The following is a 19935-nucleotide window of genomic DNA, read 5'->3' as shown; positions in this document are numbered from 1 at the left end:
TTATAGACACAGCAGTTTCCAGAAAGAAGTGGTACAACTGAATTATCCATTGAACAGTGAAATAGAACTAGACTGAACAAAAAGTAACATTGAATCTTCATACAAGTTTGCAGATTAAAAAGTAACTGTATAAACTTGGGAAATGATTTGTAATCATTTGCAGCCAGTAATTAGCTCTTCTTGAGTTCGGAAAAGCTAAGTTAGTGTATTTACCACAGACCTTTAAGTTGCTGCTTGAGTAATCTACACAATATCAGCCCTCCTGCTAGAGAAAAGACCACAACCCACTTCACCATCTCTACAAACAGATCATCTGATTCTCCCTTTTCAAATCTCAGTTTGATACAGGCACCCTATATAGTTCTAAGAACTGGCCCAGATAAGGCAAACCAAGACCAGAATCAGCACCAAAGCCCAAGCCCCATGACACGCCCATTCCTTTCTACTCTTGTTCTTGGTTGCCACCTTTGCAAGGCTATTTGTTCCACCATTGATGTAATTTCCTGCACAGGCCACATTGTGTTCAATATCATCCATTTGTTCACCTTGCGCTTCAACCAAAATGGCCATGTCAAGAAACACTTGATGCAGTTCCATCAAACTCCTCTGTATCTGTTTCACAGCCTCTTCTTTCTCCTGATTTTCCAAATCCAAAGGCAGCTTCTTCTCTTTTTCGAAAACCCCAATTTGGTCACCTCCCAAAACCATCTTTTCAATTGTCTCTTTGCTCAGTTCCTTGCCCGTCTGATTAAAGTACCTGTGGAAGTATAAAGGATTAAATTCTAACAACTTAAGCCTTTGGAGTAATTGGTTGTTACACCTGGTATAAGAGTTGTTGACTCATGGCAGGACCTGAGTTCAAAACCTAACAACTCCTTGATATTAAAGATCCATGTGTACGGACAACCCAAAAAGAGAGAGGCCAAATATGAGGGGGCGTGTTGAATTATTAAATAACACCAACTCTAAAAACCTAAGCTTTTGGAGTAAATGGTTGTTCAAAACCTAACTCCTTGATATTAAAAATCCAAATCCACAGGTACGGCCAACCTAAAAATAAAAAAGAGGGTGGGCCACACGTGAGGGGGAGTGTTGAAGTATAAATAAATGATTACATAACACCAACACTAGGAACTTTAGCTTTTGGAGTAATTGGTTGTTTCACTGTACCTCATATTCAGATCTTCTTTATACTCATCAAGAATTCTTTCTCTCAACGACTGGAAATCCATCATCATCTCGCGAAGCTTAGTTCTCAGACCATTTGCGACTGAAACCCTTGTTCGATCAACCGGAGTTCCTTCTTTGTACTCCCACGAGATGTTGCGGTTAGTGAGGTTTGATCGGTCCAAAGATTCTAATCTCAATTTGATGATTTTGGCCTTACGGAGGATCGTGACCATGTCTGAATCCATTCGATCTCTCAGACCTCTAAGGACTTTCGGGCTGTGCATGGATTTTTTTTCTTTGTGTAGGTCTTGAAGATCGAGAAGGAGACTGGTGATCTCCTCCATCTCAGTCTTGATGATTCCAACTTCATTAAAAAACTGGGCGAGGTTTTGTTCATCTGCGTGGCTGAGTGATGCCATCTCGAGATCAGGCCCCGCTTCGAGGTCCTTTAAGGCCTGCTTCTTTAATTCCACGTAATTGAGAAAAGATTTCGTCATGAGATCATTCATGGTTGCGAATTTTTCAGAGAAACCCTGCGTGTAGAATCAGGAAAGCTCTGATGAAAACATTGGAAAGATTCAAGAAACTGAATTAGAAAAACAAGTCAGATTCATAATTTAGATGTCTAGATAAGATTAATTCCATGCAAGGGGTTTAAAAGATCACTCAAAATCTAAATTTTTGAGAATTCATGAAACCCTAATTTCATATAAATGCAAAAGAAACACATTGAAGAATGTGGGTCAGATGATAGATACCTTATGGAAAATCTATGCCAAATATAGAGCCCTAAGGAAAAATAAACAGATTAGGGTTCGAATTCCTCCAATGAGAGATCTGAGGAAAACAAGTGGAATGATTCAGGAAATAGTGAGAAATTCGAGTAAGATAAAAGAAACAAAATTTGAAATATGGGGATGTTAGAGTATACAAGATGAAATAACGCATTTAATCCTTTTATCCTCCAAAGATTAAATAACCCAATTAATCTTTTATACTCTAACAGGGGAAGATCAATCCGTGGAAGGGGATTAAAAATCTCAAGACTTTGTCATTCATGAAAGCAAACATCATAAAACTATAAAGAAAGAATTTGAAGGTTACCTTGAAAGAAATCGATACTCTAATCTGCAAACAATTTGAAAATGCGGAAAGAATTTCTCAGGGAGATGTTTGGCGATGGATAATGGAATGAAGGAATGTAAGACTTCTGGGTTTTAATGAGATGGAATTCTTGAGTGGAATTTTAAATAAAAGGAGGGATCGTGATCTTTCGTTGTTTCATTTCGAATTCAAAAATATGGCCGTTATACACTATCTCATTTTGATGAAAATAATGATCCTGTGCACACGTGCCATATGTGCTTTGTGATCAAGACCGTTAATCTGATGATCATCATAGAGAGACCCAGTGGGACCAGGTCTCAGATGAATTAAATGAATAGGACAGAATCTGTTGAAAAGTGAGCTTGCGTGGCTGCTCTTTCATGCAACAGCCAGCCGCGAAATTCCTTTCTGCGATGGTCTTTAGCAAATCTCATGTAATGAAGTTGATGGTAAGGCGCCAAAATCATATACAAATTGTTACAAGTTCTATTTAACTGTATTATTTCCCTTCCATTCAAGGAATAAAAAAATGAGGAAAACCCCATTCAATCTCAGGAAATTCTTGAAACAATCTCCCCATTACCGCCACTTCACAAAACCCATCTCTTCTGCTTTCTCAAACCAAATCTACTCGAAAAAACCTATTCAAAACTCCTTCAAATCAAACAGCAACGGTCTCATAGACCGCCTCTGCAGAGAAAAGAAATTCAAAGAAGCAATTGACATTCTCTGCCGACAAAAACGCTTGAAAGAAGCCATCCAAATCCTAGACCATTTAGACCTTTCCAAAACCCCCCCATCTGCCTCAATCTATTCAACCCTCTTACAACTTTGCCTTCAACAACGAGCACTCGAGGAGGGCAAAAGGGTCCATGAACACACTAAAATCTCCGGATTTGAGCCCGGGCTGTTCATCTCGAACCGCCTGATCGATATGTATGCGAAATGCGATAGTTTGGAAGATGCACGCCGTCTGTTTGATCAAATACCTGAAAAGGACTTGTGTTCTTGGAACACCATGATTGGTGGCTATGCGAAGAAAGGCGAGCTTAAAGACGCTCGCAAGTTGTTCGGCGAAATGCCCGAAAGGGATAATTTCTCTTGGAGCACTATGATTTCTGGGTATGTCAGACACAACAATCCTAAGGAGGCTTTGGAGTTGTACAAAGAAATGCAAAGAGATAAAAACTTGAAAAGCAATAAATTCACAATTTCCAGTGCACTTTCTGCCTCCGCCGCCGTTCCATCTTTACAATATGGAAAGGAGATTCACGGTCACATTATGCGAAGTGGGTTGTTATTGGATGCGATTGTTTGGAGTGCTCTATCCGATATGTACGCGAAATGTGGGAGCATAGAAGAAGCTCGCTCTGTTTTCGATCAAATTATTGATAGGGATGTTGTTACTTGGACGACAATGATTGGGAGGTACTTTGAAAGTGGATGGAGGAAAGAGGGATTTGAGCTTTTCTCAGACATGTTAAGATCAGGTTTGAGACCGAATGAGTTTACATTTGCTGGGATTCTGAATGCGTGCTCGGCTCAAGGGGTAGAAGAGTTGGGGAAGCAGGTCCATGGCCATATGACGCGAATTGGGTTCGACCCGTTTTCCTTTGCTGCGAGTGCACTGGTTCATATGTATTCAAAATGTGGGAACATCGAATGTGCAAGAAAGGTTTTTGAATGGATACCTCAGGCAGATTTGGTCTCATGGACTTCTATGATAGCTGGTTATGCGCAGAATGGCCAACCCGAGGAAGCTCTTCGGTACTTTGAATCACTAATCGAATCTGATACTAAATTGGATCATATAACATTTGTAAGTGTTCTTTCAGCCTGCACTCATGCCGGATTAGTCGATAAAGGTCTTGAAATTTTTCATTCAATAAGCGAAAAACACGGATTAGTACACACAGCAGACCACTATGCGTGCATAATTGACCTCCTTGGGCGATCGGGCAAGTTAGAAGAAGCAGAAGAGATCATTGATAAAATGCCCTTAAAACCTGATAAGTTTGTGTGGTCCTCGTTGCTTAGTGGATGTAGACTTCATGGAAATCTCAGGTTGGCAAAACGAGCAGCCGAAGCCTTGTTTGAAATAGAGCCCGAGAATGCTGTGACTTATGTTACCTTGGGCAACATCTATGCCAGTGCTGGGATGTGGGACGAAGTGGCGAAAATTAGAAAGACAATGGATGAGAGAGGAGTGGTAAAGAAGCCTGGTTCTAGTTGGATTGAAGTTAGGAGACGGGTACATGTGTTTTTGGTGGGAGACACATCCCACCCTAAAACAAAGGAAATCTATGCATTGTTAAAGAAGCTTTCAACGAGAATGAAGGAAGAAGGTTATGTTCCGGACACGAATTTTGTGTTACACGATGTGGAAGAAGAGCAGAAGGAACAGAATTTGTCACACCACAGTGAAAAGCTTGCAGTTGCATTTGGGATTATCGCGACTTTACCGGGAATGCCTATCAAGGTTTTTAAGAATTTGCGTATTTGTGGAGACTGCCATACTGCAATTAAGTTTATCTCAAGAATAGCTGAGAGGGAGATCATTGTGAGGGATTCAAGTCGGTTCCATCGATTTAAGAATGGGAACTGTTCGTGTGGAGACTTCTGGTAATATGGTTCTGCCAAATTATTTGGAGAGTACTTGGACGTGTTTCAGAAGATTTTTAAGTTCCCACCATTTCCTTCAGATCTTTCTCAAAACTGTGGTCTGAACTGAGAAAGGTCGCATTCACTAGTCCTTGTTTCTGTCATGAAGTGTGAAGGTTTGAAAGAAGAGCAAGCAAGCAGCAAGAAGCTTTGCATTTGGTATGTTATAAATATTACCAAATATAATTTATGTATTTCTTTGCTGATATTTAGGAAGGCCATGTGCTTGTGTTCTTTAGATGTCAACAGAGATCACTGTAACTGGATTGTTGCCAACTTGGCATTTCTTTCTGCATGAGAACAAACCTAATGTGAAGTTCGGCAGACTAATGTAATGGTCTGACAATGATCCACTCGCAGAAGCAATCTTGCTCGAGGACCCGATTTTAGACATTGGTAGAGGAGTTGATTGTTCATTTTTCCGTGTGTAAGAGATTTTTTTTAGTAGGTAAGCTGGGATTGAACCTCCGACCTCTAGGTTAAAGAACAAAGCCTTGACCATTGAGCTAGAGGCTCAATCCCCTCCGTATATTAAGAGATTTTTTTTTTCGGTAGGTAAGCTGGGATTGAACCTCAGACCTTCCAAGTCGAAGGACAAAGCCTTGACCATTGAACTAGAGGCTCAATCCCTATGATGGACTCTCTTGTGTATTAAGAGATGCTAATACTATGATGGACTCTCTTGCCAAAATGTGATGAGTAGGGATAGTTAGTGTTTGGGAAATTTCTGCTCCATCTGTAACTCTGTTTTATGATTTATCAATACATTTTTTTTGTTGTTTCAAAAGAAGAAGAAGAAAATCTGCTTGCAGAAACATGTAGTTGCCTTCAATCTCTGTATCATACATATTTAAATGATTGTAACTAAAGAGTACTCAGATGTGGGTATCTAAGCTCAATTCCATTAGTGCCTTTAACAAAGCTATTAAAGCCCAAAGGAAAATGTCCTTGCATCTGAAACACCAAATCTTAGTTTCTATTTGGTTTATCTCATCTATATCAAGTAAATCCAGCCAAACAAGAAAGGCTCTGTAAATTTCTTACCAAACAATGCATCCCGATATTTCAAATTTATATTGACTCATTCTTGCTGTGCCCTCGCCCAAAGTTTCTGGTGGCTTGTCCTGCATCTTAGTTCACTATTATGAAAAGCTGTTGTGACTTGTTATTTACCAGTCCCCATTTAATCATTTTAGCCCAACTAATCCTGCATATCAGAAGGTTGGCGTACAGCTTAACAGCACTATGTAGAAAGTTCTTGTTTTCCATATTCTAAGTCTTTCAAGAAATTTGTTAAGGGCAAGTAAAAAGATGAAAGATCTGAACTCCATTCATGAAAACTGAGGGGACACTTTGTTTCCCTTGTAAAATGTATGAAAGGTTGGCCTAGAGTTTATGTAGAAATTCTCTTTGCACACATTTCTTCATTAGCCAAGTTGTCACCATCCTTTGGGAAAATAGATGCAGTGGCACTAGGGAAACCCTGGCATAAAAAATTTAGGCAGCAGCTGACATTCACACCCACTCTAGCATGATTATGGAAACCACTTTTTCATTGAATCGAGTTTTATTACATGATGGTGTTGGTTGGAACACTCAAATATTGGCGTTTCGAATCAAGCCCAGGTAGATATGAAAGTTTCAATTCATAAAGCATGATTGGGAGCATCCATATCCATCTGAGATTTCAAATTATTGAGGGTGAATTACCAGGAAATTCTGTCTATCCAATGAAAAGTGAGTTGAAGGTCATGTATTGAACACACGCTCTGCGTAGGGAGTTATTTCATCAACCCTTTGTAATGTAAGCACGAGCAGTTTGTTTGTCAAAATGCTGGTTCGCCATTTTGATAAAATCAAGTACAAGGGTACAACTAATATAATATCAATAAAAATCCATGGCATCCGAAGGGTGCCCTCATCTCCCAGTCTTCCATTGGCTCTATCATTAATTTCATCCCTTTGAAGGCTACCATTGACGAAACTAAATCTCAAGGGTGGTGGGATATGATACAAGATCATCTCCAACTCCTTGATCTAAAGCAGTTCATTAATTCCGGTCTCTTCTCTGAATCTATTTTGAGCTATCCGATATGGAAGCCAGAATCTGATGGAATTTTCAGGCTTAAGAGTGCCTGGAACTCCACTAGGACTCTTAATCCTAAACCTCCTTGGACTTCTTCCATTTGGTTTGCAGGGCACACCCCGGAGTTCATCATCACCTCTTGGCAAGCAATGCAAGATAAACTATGCACCAGAGATAAACTCCATTTCCTCGGTCCCAACCATGACCATTCATGCCTCCTCTGCAACTCTGCTCCGAAAAGTATCAACCACCTCTTCTTCAACTGTTCTTACTCGGCCTGGATTTGGTGCTGGATTCTTCGTTGCATCTCTGTTAGGAAGAAGCAAAAGAAATCACTCTCTGATGAGGAAAGCTGGATCCGGAATAAATTCAAGAAGAAGGGGCAGACATATGCACTAATCAGAATTCTTCTCACTACTTCTATCTACCTAATCTGGCTAGAAAGAAATGTGAGCCTCTTTGAAAACAAAAAAACTCATAAACGGATCATTCTAAGCAGAATTATCAGCACTTCGAGGTTTCGTATTCTGTCTCTAAACCTGGAAGATGAAGCTTCTGAAGAAAATTGCAAAATTTCGAATTTTTTCAACCTCCCTCTGGTCAGCAAAACATTGGAAGCTAAGTTCTGTCATTGGGCGCCCCCCTCTGAATCTGAAGTTAAGTTGAATTATGATGCCTCCCTTGCTTGTGACTCTGCCTCGGTTGGTGGCCTTCTCCGGGACCACTTGGGGACCATTCTCTCTCTTTTCTCTGTCAATTGTGAGCCTCTCCCAATTCAGGAATTAGAAATTGAAGCTATTCTTCATGGAGTCAATCTTGCCAGCCAACTTCAAGTTAAGAATCTATGGATTGAATCTGATTCTCTCCTTGCAGTCATGGTTATTCATCGCCTGTGGCCTTGTCCATGGAGGAAAATCCCATCCTTTGAAAAAATCAGAACCATCCTCAATTCTCTCGATCGCTGGAATCTAACTCACATTTTGAGAGAGGGCAACAGAGCTGCTAACTTCATATCTAAACCAAATTGTATCTGTAAAGGGGACCCAATCCGTCTTTGTTTGGCTCCTGATGAGCTTTTTAAGTATTGTATCGGAAGATTTTTCCGGCATGGCTTATCCAAGATTGTAATTCTGTTTTTTTTAATATAGCTGGTGGGGTCTGCCTAACCCCAAATTACCGAGCAAAAAAAAAAGAATATATTACAAATTTATCCGGAAGGGTGTGGCTCTTTGGCGTAAAGTCATGGGTTTGCTCCCCCAGTGATGAGTTTTCGAATCCCCCCGTGTTTACCCGATGTGCGTGGTCTTCCGGGTGCCTGCGAGCATCCCTAGGGAATAGTCCCACCCTACAAAAGTGGGGGTGGGGATACCCTATGGCATTAAAAAAGAGAGAATATATTACAAAATATGAAGGGAAATGATATCAACACAACCATGTTTTGATATATGCGCTATATCTTGTCTTCTAGTATTTAAAGAGCTGTCAAAAGGTTATTACAGTTCTCAGAAACCTCTCACAAGCCAATTAAAAGAGAGAAGACAAGCTAGAACCGTGCAGATAACAAAAAGTGGTTGTGCAGATATCATTTCCCAATACAAATGCTTCAATCTTTACTACATTATACTTTTTTATTGGTCTTAGAATTGGATAAATGATACTGACACTTAAATATCTAGTCTGATGAAGTGAATGAACTATAGGAAAGTTTACAATAGTTCACAAACTTACAAATACAGGCGTTCTACTACTTTTTTGGGATAAAATAAAGGTGTACCATTTGCATGACCATACTTGTGTTTGCGATCTATAGAATAATGAATTATTGCACAGTAATTTTAATAAATAATTATGAGTTAGTCACATGCTCTCTAGTCTCAACAATTAGAGATCATGCTAACAAGAATTTACAAACTAGCACAGAGTCGTATCCATGTGTATCATGCATCTCATACCCATGTCATATCGTAGTGATATAGGTACTCTTAGAATAATTTAAAGAGAGGTATCTAAAGGAGCAAAGAGAGATAATCTCCTCCATATGATGATCCAACCCTTTGATTTGTAGAGATTTCTATACTGTTAGTTTTTTAATTTTCTATGTTGTCAATTTTAGACCAAATGCAAACAGATGGTTAGGATCATCCTATCGAGAAGATTATTTAGGCGCAACCGATCTACAGCGAGAACCAACAAATGAATGGTTTAGATCTTCCAAATAGGTGGGCCACGGAACTTTTTCGCCATGTGTATTTCCAAATACATACGGGCCCGCCATTAATTTCTCTAGTTTTTTTAGGAGTGATATATTCACCCCCTTTTCTTCCCTGGGCCAGCCCCATCTAGTGTTATTTATTATGACTACCCTTTTACACTACAAGGGGTGGCCCAAGTAAGAAAAACGGGTGAATATATCATATCATCTCCCTTTTTTATTGTTTCATCAGATTCTATGAAAACCGAGTCACCCTTAAACTGAATCCGAGTCTTGATCTGAGTCAAATCGCCTCAACAGACTTTTTAAACACTGGCATTATATATAATGAATTTCACTATCTTCGAACATAGAAAAGGATATATCCGCGACAATTACAATGCTGAATTCTTAAAGTCTTATCATATCTGCTCAAATGCAAGGAGTCATGGCAGAAGAGGATAAAGTGGCCTTCCTCATCCTTATCAAATACTTTACTTTGGCATATTCAAAGTATATTCAACAAACACAGAAAAAATATTATAAACAAAGCTCGGAAAGATTTTCGATTTTTTAAAAGGCCACTATTCTCTCTCTAAACAAATAAACAGTAACAAAACCCGCCCATAGAAATCGGCACTTAAATTTCTCATATGACCATTTCTCCACCATGTTTTGATTTGCAAATTTCAGTCATTGAATGGCAAGGTAAACAGTAAGAAAGAATAGACAAGTGGCCTCTCTTCAGAAAGCCAACAAGGCCTCTACTAGGAGAAAGATAAAGACACCATTGTCTTATCTTCCTTTTGTCCTTCCACCTTGAAGACACATTGTCTTATCTTCCTTTTGTCCTTCCACCTTGAAGACACATTAAAGAAAAATTAGCCTTTTTCTATCTCTCTTCTTTTCTATGAAGACCGACTTAGAGGATAAGAACAAACATCTAGCATAAATCGACTACCATTTCCACTTTCTATCTGAAATTTCCCACACAGTACTGACCAACCTTAGTAGATATTTTGTTGTTCCTGGTTCAAGAACAGAAGCTTTGTATAGATGGGTTCTCTAATGGCAGGATGGGATTCACATGTTTCAGATCCTAAAGCTGGTAATTTCACTGAGCTTCCTAAGTTTTAGACAGACTTTGGTTTTTGGCGACATAGAAGCTGTAGTTTTCTAGATTTCATATTTCTAATTAGTGGGTTTTTCAGTGAAATATGAAAGGAACAGATCCTTCACAAAAGAAGAGATTGATGCATACTGGAAATCGAAGAAGAGAGTAGAGGAAGAACATGTCAGTGCCATTTCTGAGTTGCTGCAAAACAGTCAGGTCATATATCTAAAACTCAGTTATTTTGAAGCTCTTGCTTTAATTCTCATATATCTATGTTTCCTGTTATAAACATCCATATCAATTATGTTAAAATCCTGAAATTCAATTCAAATCTCTTGAGAAAAGGTTTCACAGTTTAATTTGATCAGACGAAACCATGCATGAATTGAATTATTATCTCAGAATAGAATCGCTTAGCATCTTATGATTTTTTATGGTTCTTAAAGTTATTTCTCTATTGTATACTGTAGACTGAAGAAGAAACGGGACCGGGATCGCAGGTATCACTATTTTTTCATGTCTGATTAGTCTGGATGCTAATATCTCTTTCCATGTCTTACAATCCAATCTTGTCTTGATCATATTTTTAATTCTTTATATAGAATGATTTTTTTTTTAAAGACCTAAAAGATCTGATGATTTATAATCCAGTTAGGTTTTCAAAAAAATGATTTGCATTTATGACAGGAGAGCTTAAATACGGGATCAAGAACAGAGCTACAGAGATCAAGCTCTTTACCTCTTACTGATAGGAGGGGGAATTTCGTGACCAGTGACTCCAAAACAGATCTGGAGAAGCTCAGAAAGGCAAATGATTGGTAAGAGAAACTGAATTTTCCTCAACCAAGACCCTGATGAGATTTGATTTTTCATTTTTGGTAGTCCATAGACAGAGCCCACCAAACCAGTCCTGCTTTTGTTTTGTTTTGTTTTGTTTTTTCTATTTGCTCTTCAGAAAAGGACTGGAATAGAATTAGGGGACTGATATCTGATGGTTTTTGGCTGTCATAGGTGGACAGGGAGCAAATGGGCATTTCTGAATGAGCCTCCTGTAACAGCTATGGAAGGCCCTTCTTACAAGTACGCATCACAGTACCATGTTGCAGCTTTCTGCCACTCAAAACCAGAAAACAGTGCCGGAATAAGTACATTAAAAATGCTTTGATTTCCCCGCAAGTTTTCCGGTTCTGGTGTAAGATATATCAGTGACAAAATACTATCAACTCCAATAACTGCGGTTTCAGTAGGGAAAAGACAATGGCTTTGGGTATTCATATAATTGTGTGAGTGAATTAACTACTGTACATGTGAGTGGTGTTAGTCATGTTGTTTTGGTTGTGTTCTTAAATCTGAACAGTATAGGCAACGTATTTTGGTTAGAAATGTGATTGTTGCTTTTCAAATAAGTGTTCTTGGTTTGGGATCATTAATCAGTGCAAATTTTGAGCTCTAGCGTATGTATTAGATGGTCTGGACTCAGTTTCTGTGTATAGTCTACATAAGATTGCTCCTCAATTTAAGACTAGTAGTTGATCTCCTTCGTTAATAGAATATGAGTGAAATGCCACTGGTTTTCCTTTGGACACTGACATTCTCACTGCCTGTTTTGATATTGGCATCCATTGTTTATTTTACCCTTATTCCAGTGACCTCTGCAATTCCCGGCAATCTGTGAGCAACCTAGAAGTAAATAAAGAGAAGGACGTCCATATTAAAAAAAGGGGGATTGGTACTCTTTTCTTTTCTTTTTTGAAGTAAATATGGGGTAAAGGCTTAGACTACAAAACCCAAATCGAGAAACTCTCAAATATCCACATTAAAAGATATGCGGGGTTCTGCACTCTTATATCTTTGCCCCTAAAACTCTAACAACAAGAGTCAAAATCATATGCCTACCCACATTTTCTTTCTCTCTTCTGTTCTAGCAGGTTTGTTGGCTTAGAAACCCCAATCTCCAGGTTGGGATTTCCTGTTTTGTTTCCAGATATCAAAACTCCAATTTAATTTATTTAAAAAAAAAAAAAAAACTCCAATTATCAATTTCTTTTCATTTTTTTTGAGACTAAAAAGAAAACTTTATTAGAAAAGGAAGAGGAAAAAATAAAACAAAATTATTCAAGGGCCTGAGATTGCCCCACATATCTCTTCCACCATAATCAAGGAAATAAATCTGAACAAATATTAGCAGAATGAGAAAACAAATATTACTTCCCCAGCCATTCTCAATTCTCAAGGAGACTGATTCTCTACCGCCATATGGGTGCACTCTTCCAAAAATTTGTGAATTTCGGCTGAATATATAACAGGGAAGGTCCTTAAATGGTCAACATGCGGGGATGAGCCAAAGTTGTAGGTCCATACATTTCTCCCAGATTTCTTCTGCTCCTGAATAAAAAACTCAACTGAGCTAACTGGAATTACGTTGTCAGCAGTGCTGTACAGATACAACTGAGGACAAGGAGGCTGGTTGTCTGAGAGAGTGGAAATGACCTTGCTTAACGTCCTGTGAAATAACCAGCCAACATGTAAACTCGTTAGTGTATGGAGACATTTAGGTCAGTTTTTTTCACAAATAGGTAGTTTCAACAATCTTCAAGATTCCCACTTGCCAACTCGATGAAAAAACAACAGATTACCTATAATTTTGGTGCCTGGAATACGTATCAATAACCCAGCAAATAACATGTTTAGTATGCTGATTCCAAATTCAACCAGGAGTTCTTTAACATTGTTTTCAGCATTTGAGAATGATGGTGGCCTATGTCACAAATATCATTCTCTGGAATTTCTCGGCAAGGGAAAATATCGGGATAGATTCATCTTTTTTAGGAATATGATAAATGCGCCCCTTTTCATTACTTCGGACACCCAGATGCAGTGTACGTGGCAATCAGGTCGGTTGAATCCTTCTCATGTGAAGTACATCAGCCCCTCTGCAGTCATAGATACACTGCATATGGGTGTCCCAAGTAATGAAAAGGGTCGCATTTATCATTCCCCTTTTTTTTTATTTTTCAGGATTATATCGGGAAAAAATGATAAAAAAAATTATTTTATAATATATAAAAATATGTAAATAAAGAAAGTAATATAAAATAAAAATATATCATAAAAACATCATGATATTATCACAGTACATGAAAATATGAAAATATCGCTATTTTTTATATTTTCAGGATTATTTTGGGATTTTCTCATTTATCAAAATATCGCAATTTATCAAAATATTGCAATAGAATGGCTATATTTTGAAAATATCGGAGATATTTGTGACACAGATGGTTGCTTTTACTCTTTACCAAAGGCAAGGTGTGCCATCTGTTCTTTTTAATGAAATTGATATCTTTACCCAAAAAAAGAGGCAAGATGTGCCATGCATTCAAATCAGTGTATTATTCCATAAAAAAAAAATCAAAGGTAAAAATTGACGCATTTTTCGTCAGTAAGGAGGTACAACCATTTTGCAACAGAAATTAATAGTGTAATGTGTGCGTTTATGATCAGCTAATATAGGTTTGCAGTACCGGAGGTTACTTACCGATTTACATCAGGCAACTTTAGAAGAATGGAGAAGAACTTCTCTAAAATCGAGAGGAACACAGTTTCCAACAATGGTAGCTTATCATCTTGAACCTGTAATTTATTCTTTTCTTCATCAAATGCATCTCCTTCATACGTTAAAGAGCTGCGCTTCTTCAGCAAAGCAGCAGCAAACCCTGCTGCCCATACCTATTTTGGGTAAAAGGAGTATTAAAAAGTGTTCCTGCACGTCATTTTGCTAATCAAATAGGAATGCCAGCAACATGTAGCTGTGGCATAAGTAATCTTCCACAGCTAATCAATTGAAAGTCAAATCAAATTGAAAAATTGCTGAAATCAGAGATAAAAGATGACATAAACAAGCTCCCTACCTTAATTTACATTTGTTGTAACAGTTCTATGTATTAATTTGTTACAAAAGGAACACAGCATAACCCATAAGATTTTCCCTTCAACGCCCGCTAGTGAGATTATTTTGTTTATCATTTGGCCAATCCTAATTTGGATAAAAATAACTAATTAAATTGGAAGTTGATCGAATGACCAATAATTTCTCAAAGACTATCATAAACAAGTAATTAATAAGTTTTTTGAGAATTTTGGGAGCCTCCAAGTCCTGGATCTTCAAAATTTAATTTCGATGGGTCTAGTTTGGGAAACCTTGATCCAGCTGGAGTGGGGGAGTTCTTAGAGATGATAGTGGGGGGATGATTTGGGCTTTTGCAGGTCCTATTGGTGTAGCGGATGCCAATGAAGCTGAGGTTAGGGCACGTATCAAGTCTTCAAGTTGCTTGATAAAAATATCCTTGACAAAGTGATGATTGAAGGTGATGTTCAATAAAAAAAAGGTGATGATTGAAGGAGACTCCTCGAATGTGATCCAATGGCTAAAAGGACTTCACCCTTATCCTTGGAGATATGCTAGATTCTTTGATGAGAATCAAGATTGGTTGGGATCGCCATCTATTAGGTATAATCATGTGCATCATTCTGCTAATGGGGTGGCAGATGCACTAGCTAAGGAAGGGGTCGAGAAGGATGATTTGGAGCTTTTTTTTTTCTTGCCGCCTTGATTTTATTCTTCTCCCAATTTCATTGTTGTTTTCACCTTTTTTTTTATGTAATTGACCATCTGGGTCATTTTTAATGAAATTTGCTGCCATTCAAAAACGAAAAAATTCCCCAATTTACCAAGAAAGGCCCTGGAATCGTACTCAACAAAGTTGATTTCTCAATTTCTGAGAGATTTTTTGGTTGGTTCATGGGAAATTGGAATTTGTAATTCTAAGAAGAAAAACTAACAAAATTACTGAAAGAGTAAGTACAATGTTATCTTAACCTGAGGGTTTATTTCTGGGTCTCCTCCAGAGTCGATCACGCATCCTTTGATATTCTCGAAAAAATAACCTCTCTGTTGCAAGTTGCCAAGTACAGCGCCATAACTGCATAACAAACAAAACGGTTGTTCTTTCCTTAGTAGACACAATAATTTGATTATTAGAAGTAAGACCCAAGAAAATGATCAACAACTAGCAAAGCAAGATCTAGGTAATTAATGCAGATTTAATCAACAAAACTAGTCAAAAAACATATTTCAGAAAGAACAAGGTGGAGAAAGAGATGCGAAGTTACCAGCAGACCCAGACTGCTGACATCAGCAGGGGCCCACAAATGGTCTGTTAGGGCAGGAAATTTTACAATCCCTACTGCTTTATAGTGTTAGATTTTTGGTCAGTTTTCCAATAATTTTGGAATTATTTAGCATGATTTTAAAGAGCCTCCGCTTTAAAAGATATGTACGGCCAGCGAAACCAAATGCTTGAAAGAAATTTATTTTAGAAGGAGACTTTGGCAGATCATTGAATATTTTGATTGGGTCCCTATTTTCATTGTTAAGGGAACTAAGGACGGTCATTGTATAAATAAGGACTATGTGAAGCCCAAGAGGGCAAGCAATTTTCATAGTATTTCACCGCTCATACAAATTTGTTGTTTTCAGCACATAAGTTAGCAATTTCAGCATTTAAAGAGGAACGCATAATCTCTCTCAAATCTACAATTTGTGGATGACATTCGTAATATTTAAATGGATCAAAGTAATATCAAGTGTAAAGATCAACTTCAGAAAGAACTTTGTATTGACCATCTCGGTCGCTTTGGCTTTAATAAATTCGGCTACCAAAAAAAAAATCAACTTTAGAAAGAACTCGGCGTTGAAAGGGAGGGACAATCTAAGTTTGCCTTGATTCTAGGATGTACACAAGAAAATGTTCCAATCAAATGCCCTGGGCAGGCCACCTTTGGGTTTAAGCATTCCAGCTCTATCTTTATGGAACCTGGTAATTCAAAGGGTTGAGAAGAAGTTCACCTCTTGGAAAATGAGTTTCTTATCTTTTGGAGGAAGAATCGCCCTTATTAAAGCAGCCTTATCAAAGATGCCAGTCTATTTTATGCCCCTATCCCGACTACTCTCCAAGTTGAAAAAGAAGATGGAAAAGCTACAAAAGAACTTTTGATGGAAAGGCAAGGAGAAAAACAAAAGAATCAAACATTCTATGAACTAGAAAGCAGTGTGGAAGCCCAAAGGAAGAGGAGGAATTGGTATCAACAATCTCAAAGTAAGGAGTAAAGCATTCTTGGGAAAATAGAAATGGAGATTTGGCGAAGAAAAAGATGTCCTATGGCAAAAAATTATATGAGAAAAATATGAGGTGTGTGGGAAATGGGAGAGTAGGGACCCACCAATAGGCCAAGGATTTTTTTTCCCTTAAAGGCCCTTGGAGAATTAGAGCTACTACTAAAAAATTCCATGTTCTGATCATGGCCTCCTTACATCTCTCATCATGCCACATCTAAAGAAACATGTTTTGTGTTCCACACCTTCCCACTGCCAGCCTATAACTAAAATGCTTTTCTCCATCAGCCTGAGGTATCAGTTTGCCTAAAATTGCCTTGGTGACAACCCTACCTGGAAACATAGGCACCTAAGCGATTACCCAAAAGTGAATTTTGGCAAAAAAAAAATAGCAATAAAATAATAACATGCAACGAATATCATGAACTAGTTTCAAATAAAGTACCGTGGCATCAAATACTATGAAGCCATGGTTTGAAATTTCGGTTTCGGCATATATTTCGGACCTAGCCAAAATCCCGAAATTTCGGTCGAAATTGGGTATTGATGCTCAAAATGTCGGTTTTTTTGGCCGAAATTTCAGCTGAAATTTAGCTGAAATTTTGTAAAGGAATAAAAAATTAATATTTTGTTTAAAATTTCGCCGAAATTACCGAAATTTCCGAAGTTTCGACCGAAATTTTGTACATTTCGGAAATTTCGGATTTCGGTCATTTCGGTGTCGGTGTTGACCGAAATCAATTTCGGATTTCGGTCGAAATTTCAAACCATGTATCAAACAACTAAAGAAAAAAAAATAGAAGTTAAAGCATTGATTAACTAAACATGCAAGGAGCAACCTAAATATCAAACAACCATCATAAGTCTTAAACCAAGAGAAATCTAAGACACTATGGTCGATCAATGTTCTTCTTTTGTTCATAATTCACAAAAGAATACAGAATTTGTTTTCTCATCATGCCTCCAATCTTATGAGAGACCATCATGGTCGCCGCCACTGTCATTTCCACCTCAAGTCCTATGCGGTTCACCTGAGATGTATGTGATGCCTAGGTGACTAACTAATTGCCTAGTCATTTTTTCTATAATTTCAAGCGAATGCCTAGGATCCTAATAGCCTGAGTGGATTTAGCTTGGGCAGCGCACCTAGTTTTGGTCGCCTATGCACCTAGGAGGTCGCCTATGCACCTAGGAGAATGCCCATGACAACAGTGGTCAGCCCTTAACCTCCCAATTCCTTGTTCCACCAGCAGTCATCAACTATTATAGATAGCGACTCCCTATTTGTCTTATCACACCATCACCATACAATGACCTAAATATTCATGCCACCATCAAACACTTGCAATAGCCAATCAACCCACACCTCCAACCAAAACCTCAATTATGAAAACTTTTTTTCTAATGGTCTCAAATTATGGAAATGGTTGAAAGCATCAACTATGTCAAATGCCGAAAGAGGTTCCAATCGTCACCTTCTTTTTGGGCAACCGTCTTGTGTTCCCCTAGCTTGATAAACTATTATTGAACCAACTAAATCAAGCCACACTTAACATTTCAAATTTACATGTAGTAAATCAATGTTACAACTTATCCACCGCCATGCCGGGTCTGCTATGAATGGAAGAGACTAAGTTCATGAAAATTTAGGAAAGGAAATCAATATCCATACAAGATAACAGCAATCCTCTATGGGAGCTTATTCGGTCTCATGCTTAAATGATCTTTGCACTCTATAGAATCTTAGCCAAATGAATTGTGAAAATGCTTCAAATTTAAAGTCTGCGACAGTAATTATCCAGCAGAATATCACAACTTTTTTCATATTGTTATTTAAACTATGAATTTAAAGGTCAACCCAATCCAAGAAAGGCAATTCTATGAATAACTTAACTCTAGCGAATGCCAAGCCAATCCTATACTATCATTCACCTCATTCATTTTGCTGAGTAAACTATGACCGTAGCAAGAGCACGAAAAATTGAGCGTTTCTTATCACAACCCTTCTTCGTACCAGAAGTATTTAGTATTTACTGGTTCTCCAGGGAAATATGTTGGTCTCACATAAACAATTAGGGGGTTTCAACTGATCCTTTCCGGAGAATTAGATGGTCTTCCCGAGCAGGCCTTCTATTTGGTGGGTAACATCGATGAAGCTACCGCGAAGGCTATGAACTTAGATGTGGAGAGCAAATTAAAGAAATGACCTTAAATCTTTGTGGACAAATTACTCCTAATCGAATTATTTGGGATTCAGAGGTGAAGGAAATTATTTTATCTACGAATAGCGGGAATGTGAAGGACTGTCAGTTTCACAAGCTGAGTAGCAAAAGAAAAGCTAATGAAACAGAGTTTCCAACACTTACGAGAGCCAACCAGTATTGCTAAATGTGTGGAAAATCAAGCCCCGTTCTCTTCCATCCTTCTCCTTTTCCGAAAGCCACGAAATCAAATCCAGAGACAAATCCTCAATCCGCTTCTCAACTCTCCTCGCTAGAGCATCTTTCACCGGAACTACGAAAGAAACTGATCGGATTCCCCTCGAATTATACAACGCCGCGTATCTTTTCAAGTGCTTCTGCTCCGCCCCGAGCCAACCGAGTAAAACTACAGTCAGAACCGGCCCTTTATCCCCACCAAACCCTAGATCTCCGCCATTACCGCCTCTGAAAGTTTGATTCTGTGCGGGAAAACGCTCAATCGAATCGGAGACGAAGAAATTGAATTGATCTTCGTGGAAAGGAGAAGAGGAGAAGTTTGAAGCGGAAAAAGGGAGATGAAACCCTAGGGGATTTGAATTTGGCGAAGGGATCGAATATCGTGAAATGGCTACGGGTAATGAAGAGAATTGGATCGATCGAAGTCGATTTCTGAGGACGAGATCGTCGAGATTGGATTGAGGAGATTCGAAGACGGAGATCAGGGAAGAGAAAGGGATTGCAGAGAAGGGGTTTGTAGGGTTTAGGGAAGAATTCGCGAGGGTTAGGGGAGAGAGCTTCGAAGGGGTTTTGACAAAATGACGAGTGTTGAGGATCGAAAGGGAGAGATGGCGATTTGGATTTACTGAATTCAAGAGTCTCACAGAAGCTTCCATGGCGATTACAGGGAAGGCGATTCGGGAAGGAGGGGAAGAAGGAAAAAAAATGTGAATGGAAGTCATGCGTTGCCAATCTACGAGAGCGAACAGAAGTCGCTTCAAAAAAGTGATTCTAAGAATTCAAGAAATAAAAGATTTTCATATGGTCGTTTGGGATTATGACAACCGATTGCCACCCCATCTCCTAATCCGATTATCGGAATCAAAGTTAAGTTAATTTTGGGTCTAATAATCAGATTGAGGGGTGGCAATCGGTTGCCACAATCTCAAATGAACAGGTAGTGTTGATAGCTATTTGAAGGAATGATTTAGTGGGGTGTGACACTCCTACTAT

The 19935-nt window shown here is 38.5% G+C and overlaps 4 protein-coding genes across 5 annotated transcripts; 2 read left to right on the top strand and 2 right to left on the bottom strand.

Moving 5' to 3' along the window:
- Positions 1–21: 21 nt before the first annotated feature.
- On the bottom strand, positions 22–2429 carry LOC143883301 (syntaxin-112-like). 2 transcript variants are annotated; one of them, XM_077386647.1, is made up of 4 exons: positions 2275–2428; positions 1929–2007; positions 1171–1703; positions 22–757 (listed from the first exon to the last, which is right to left on the bottom strand). In XM_077386647.1, exons 3-4 carry the CDS (start codon positions 1677–1679, stop codon positions 364–366), a joined length of 903 nt encoding a protein of 300 aa, XP_077242762.1. In that variant the 5' UTR covers positions 1680–1703; positions 1929–2007; positions 2275–2428; the 3' UTR covers positions 22–363. The 2 variants fall into 2 exon arrangements, with proteins under 2 accessions (XP_077242762.1, XP_077242763.1); XM_077386648.1 differs by lacking the exon at positions 1929–2007 and having other exon boundaries at positions 2275–2429.
- A 351-nt stretch (positions 2430–2780) lies between these two features.
- LOC143883300 (Pentatricopeptide repeat (PPR) superfamily protein) lies at positions 2781–5354 on the top strand. The gene has a single exon (XM_077386646.1). The coding sequence runs from the start codon at positions 2807–2809 to the stop codon at positions 4901–4903; it is 2097 nt and encodes a 698-aa protein (XP_077242761.1). The 5' UTR covers positions 2781–2806; the 3' UTR covers positions 4904–5354.
- Positions 5355–10104: 4750 nt separating this feature from the next.
- Positions 10105–11781, top strand: LOC143884576 (DNA polymerase epsilon catalytic subunit A). Its single transcript, XM_077388223.1, has 5 exons — positions 10105–10323; positions 10427–10545; positions 10800–10829; positions 11017–11147; positions 11341–11781. The coding sequence occupies exons 1-5, from the start codon at positions 10272–10274 to the stop codon at positions 11492–11494; spliced, it is 486 nt and encodes a 161-aa protein (XP_077244338.1). The 5' UTR covers positions 10105–10271; the 3' UTR covers positions 11495–11781.
- Positions 11782–12369: 588 nt separating this feature from the next.
- LOC143884575 (alpha/beta-Hydrolases superfamily protein) lies at positions 12370–19719 on the bottom strand. Its single transcript, XM_077388222.1, has 4 exons — positions 18871–19719; positions 15209–15311; positions 13868–14058; positions 12370–12832 (listed from the first exon to the last, which is right to left on the bottom strand). Exons 1-4 carry the CDS (start codon positions 19662–19664, stop codon positions 12559–12561), a joined length of 1362 nt encoding a protein of 453 aa, XP_077244337.1. The 5' UTR covers positions 19665–19719; the 3' UTR covers positions 12370–12558.
- Between the last annotated feature and the right edge of the window lie 216 nt (positions 19720–19935).

Source organism: Tasmannia lanceolata, unplaced genomic scaffold (genome assembly GCF_043159265.1).
Source record: "Tasmannia lanceolata isolate RefF3 unplaced genomic scaffold, GAP_Taslan_0.1 ptg000008l, whole genome shotgun sequence".
NCBI classification, from domain to species: Eukaryota; Viridiplantae; Streptophyta; class Magnoliopsida; order Canellales; family Winteraceae; genus Tasmannia; species Tasmannia lanceolata.
This window is presented reverse-complemented; position numbering and strand designations above follow the sequence as displayed.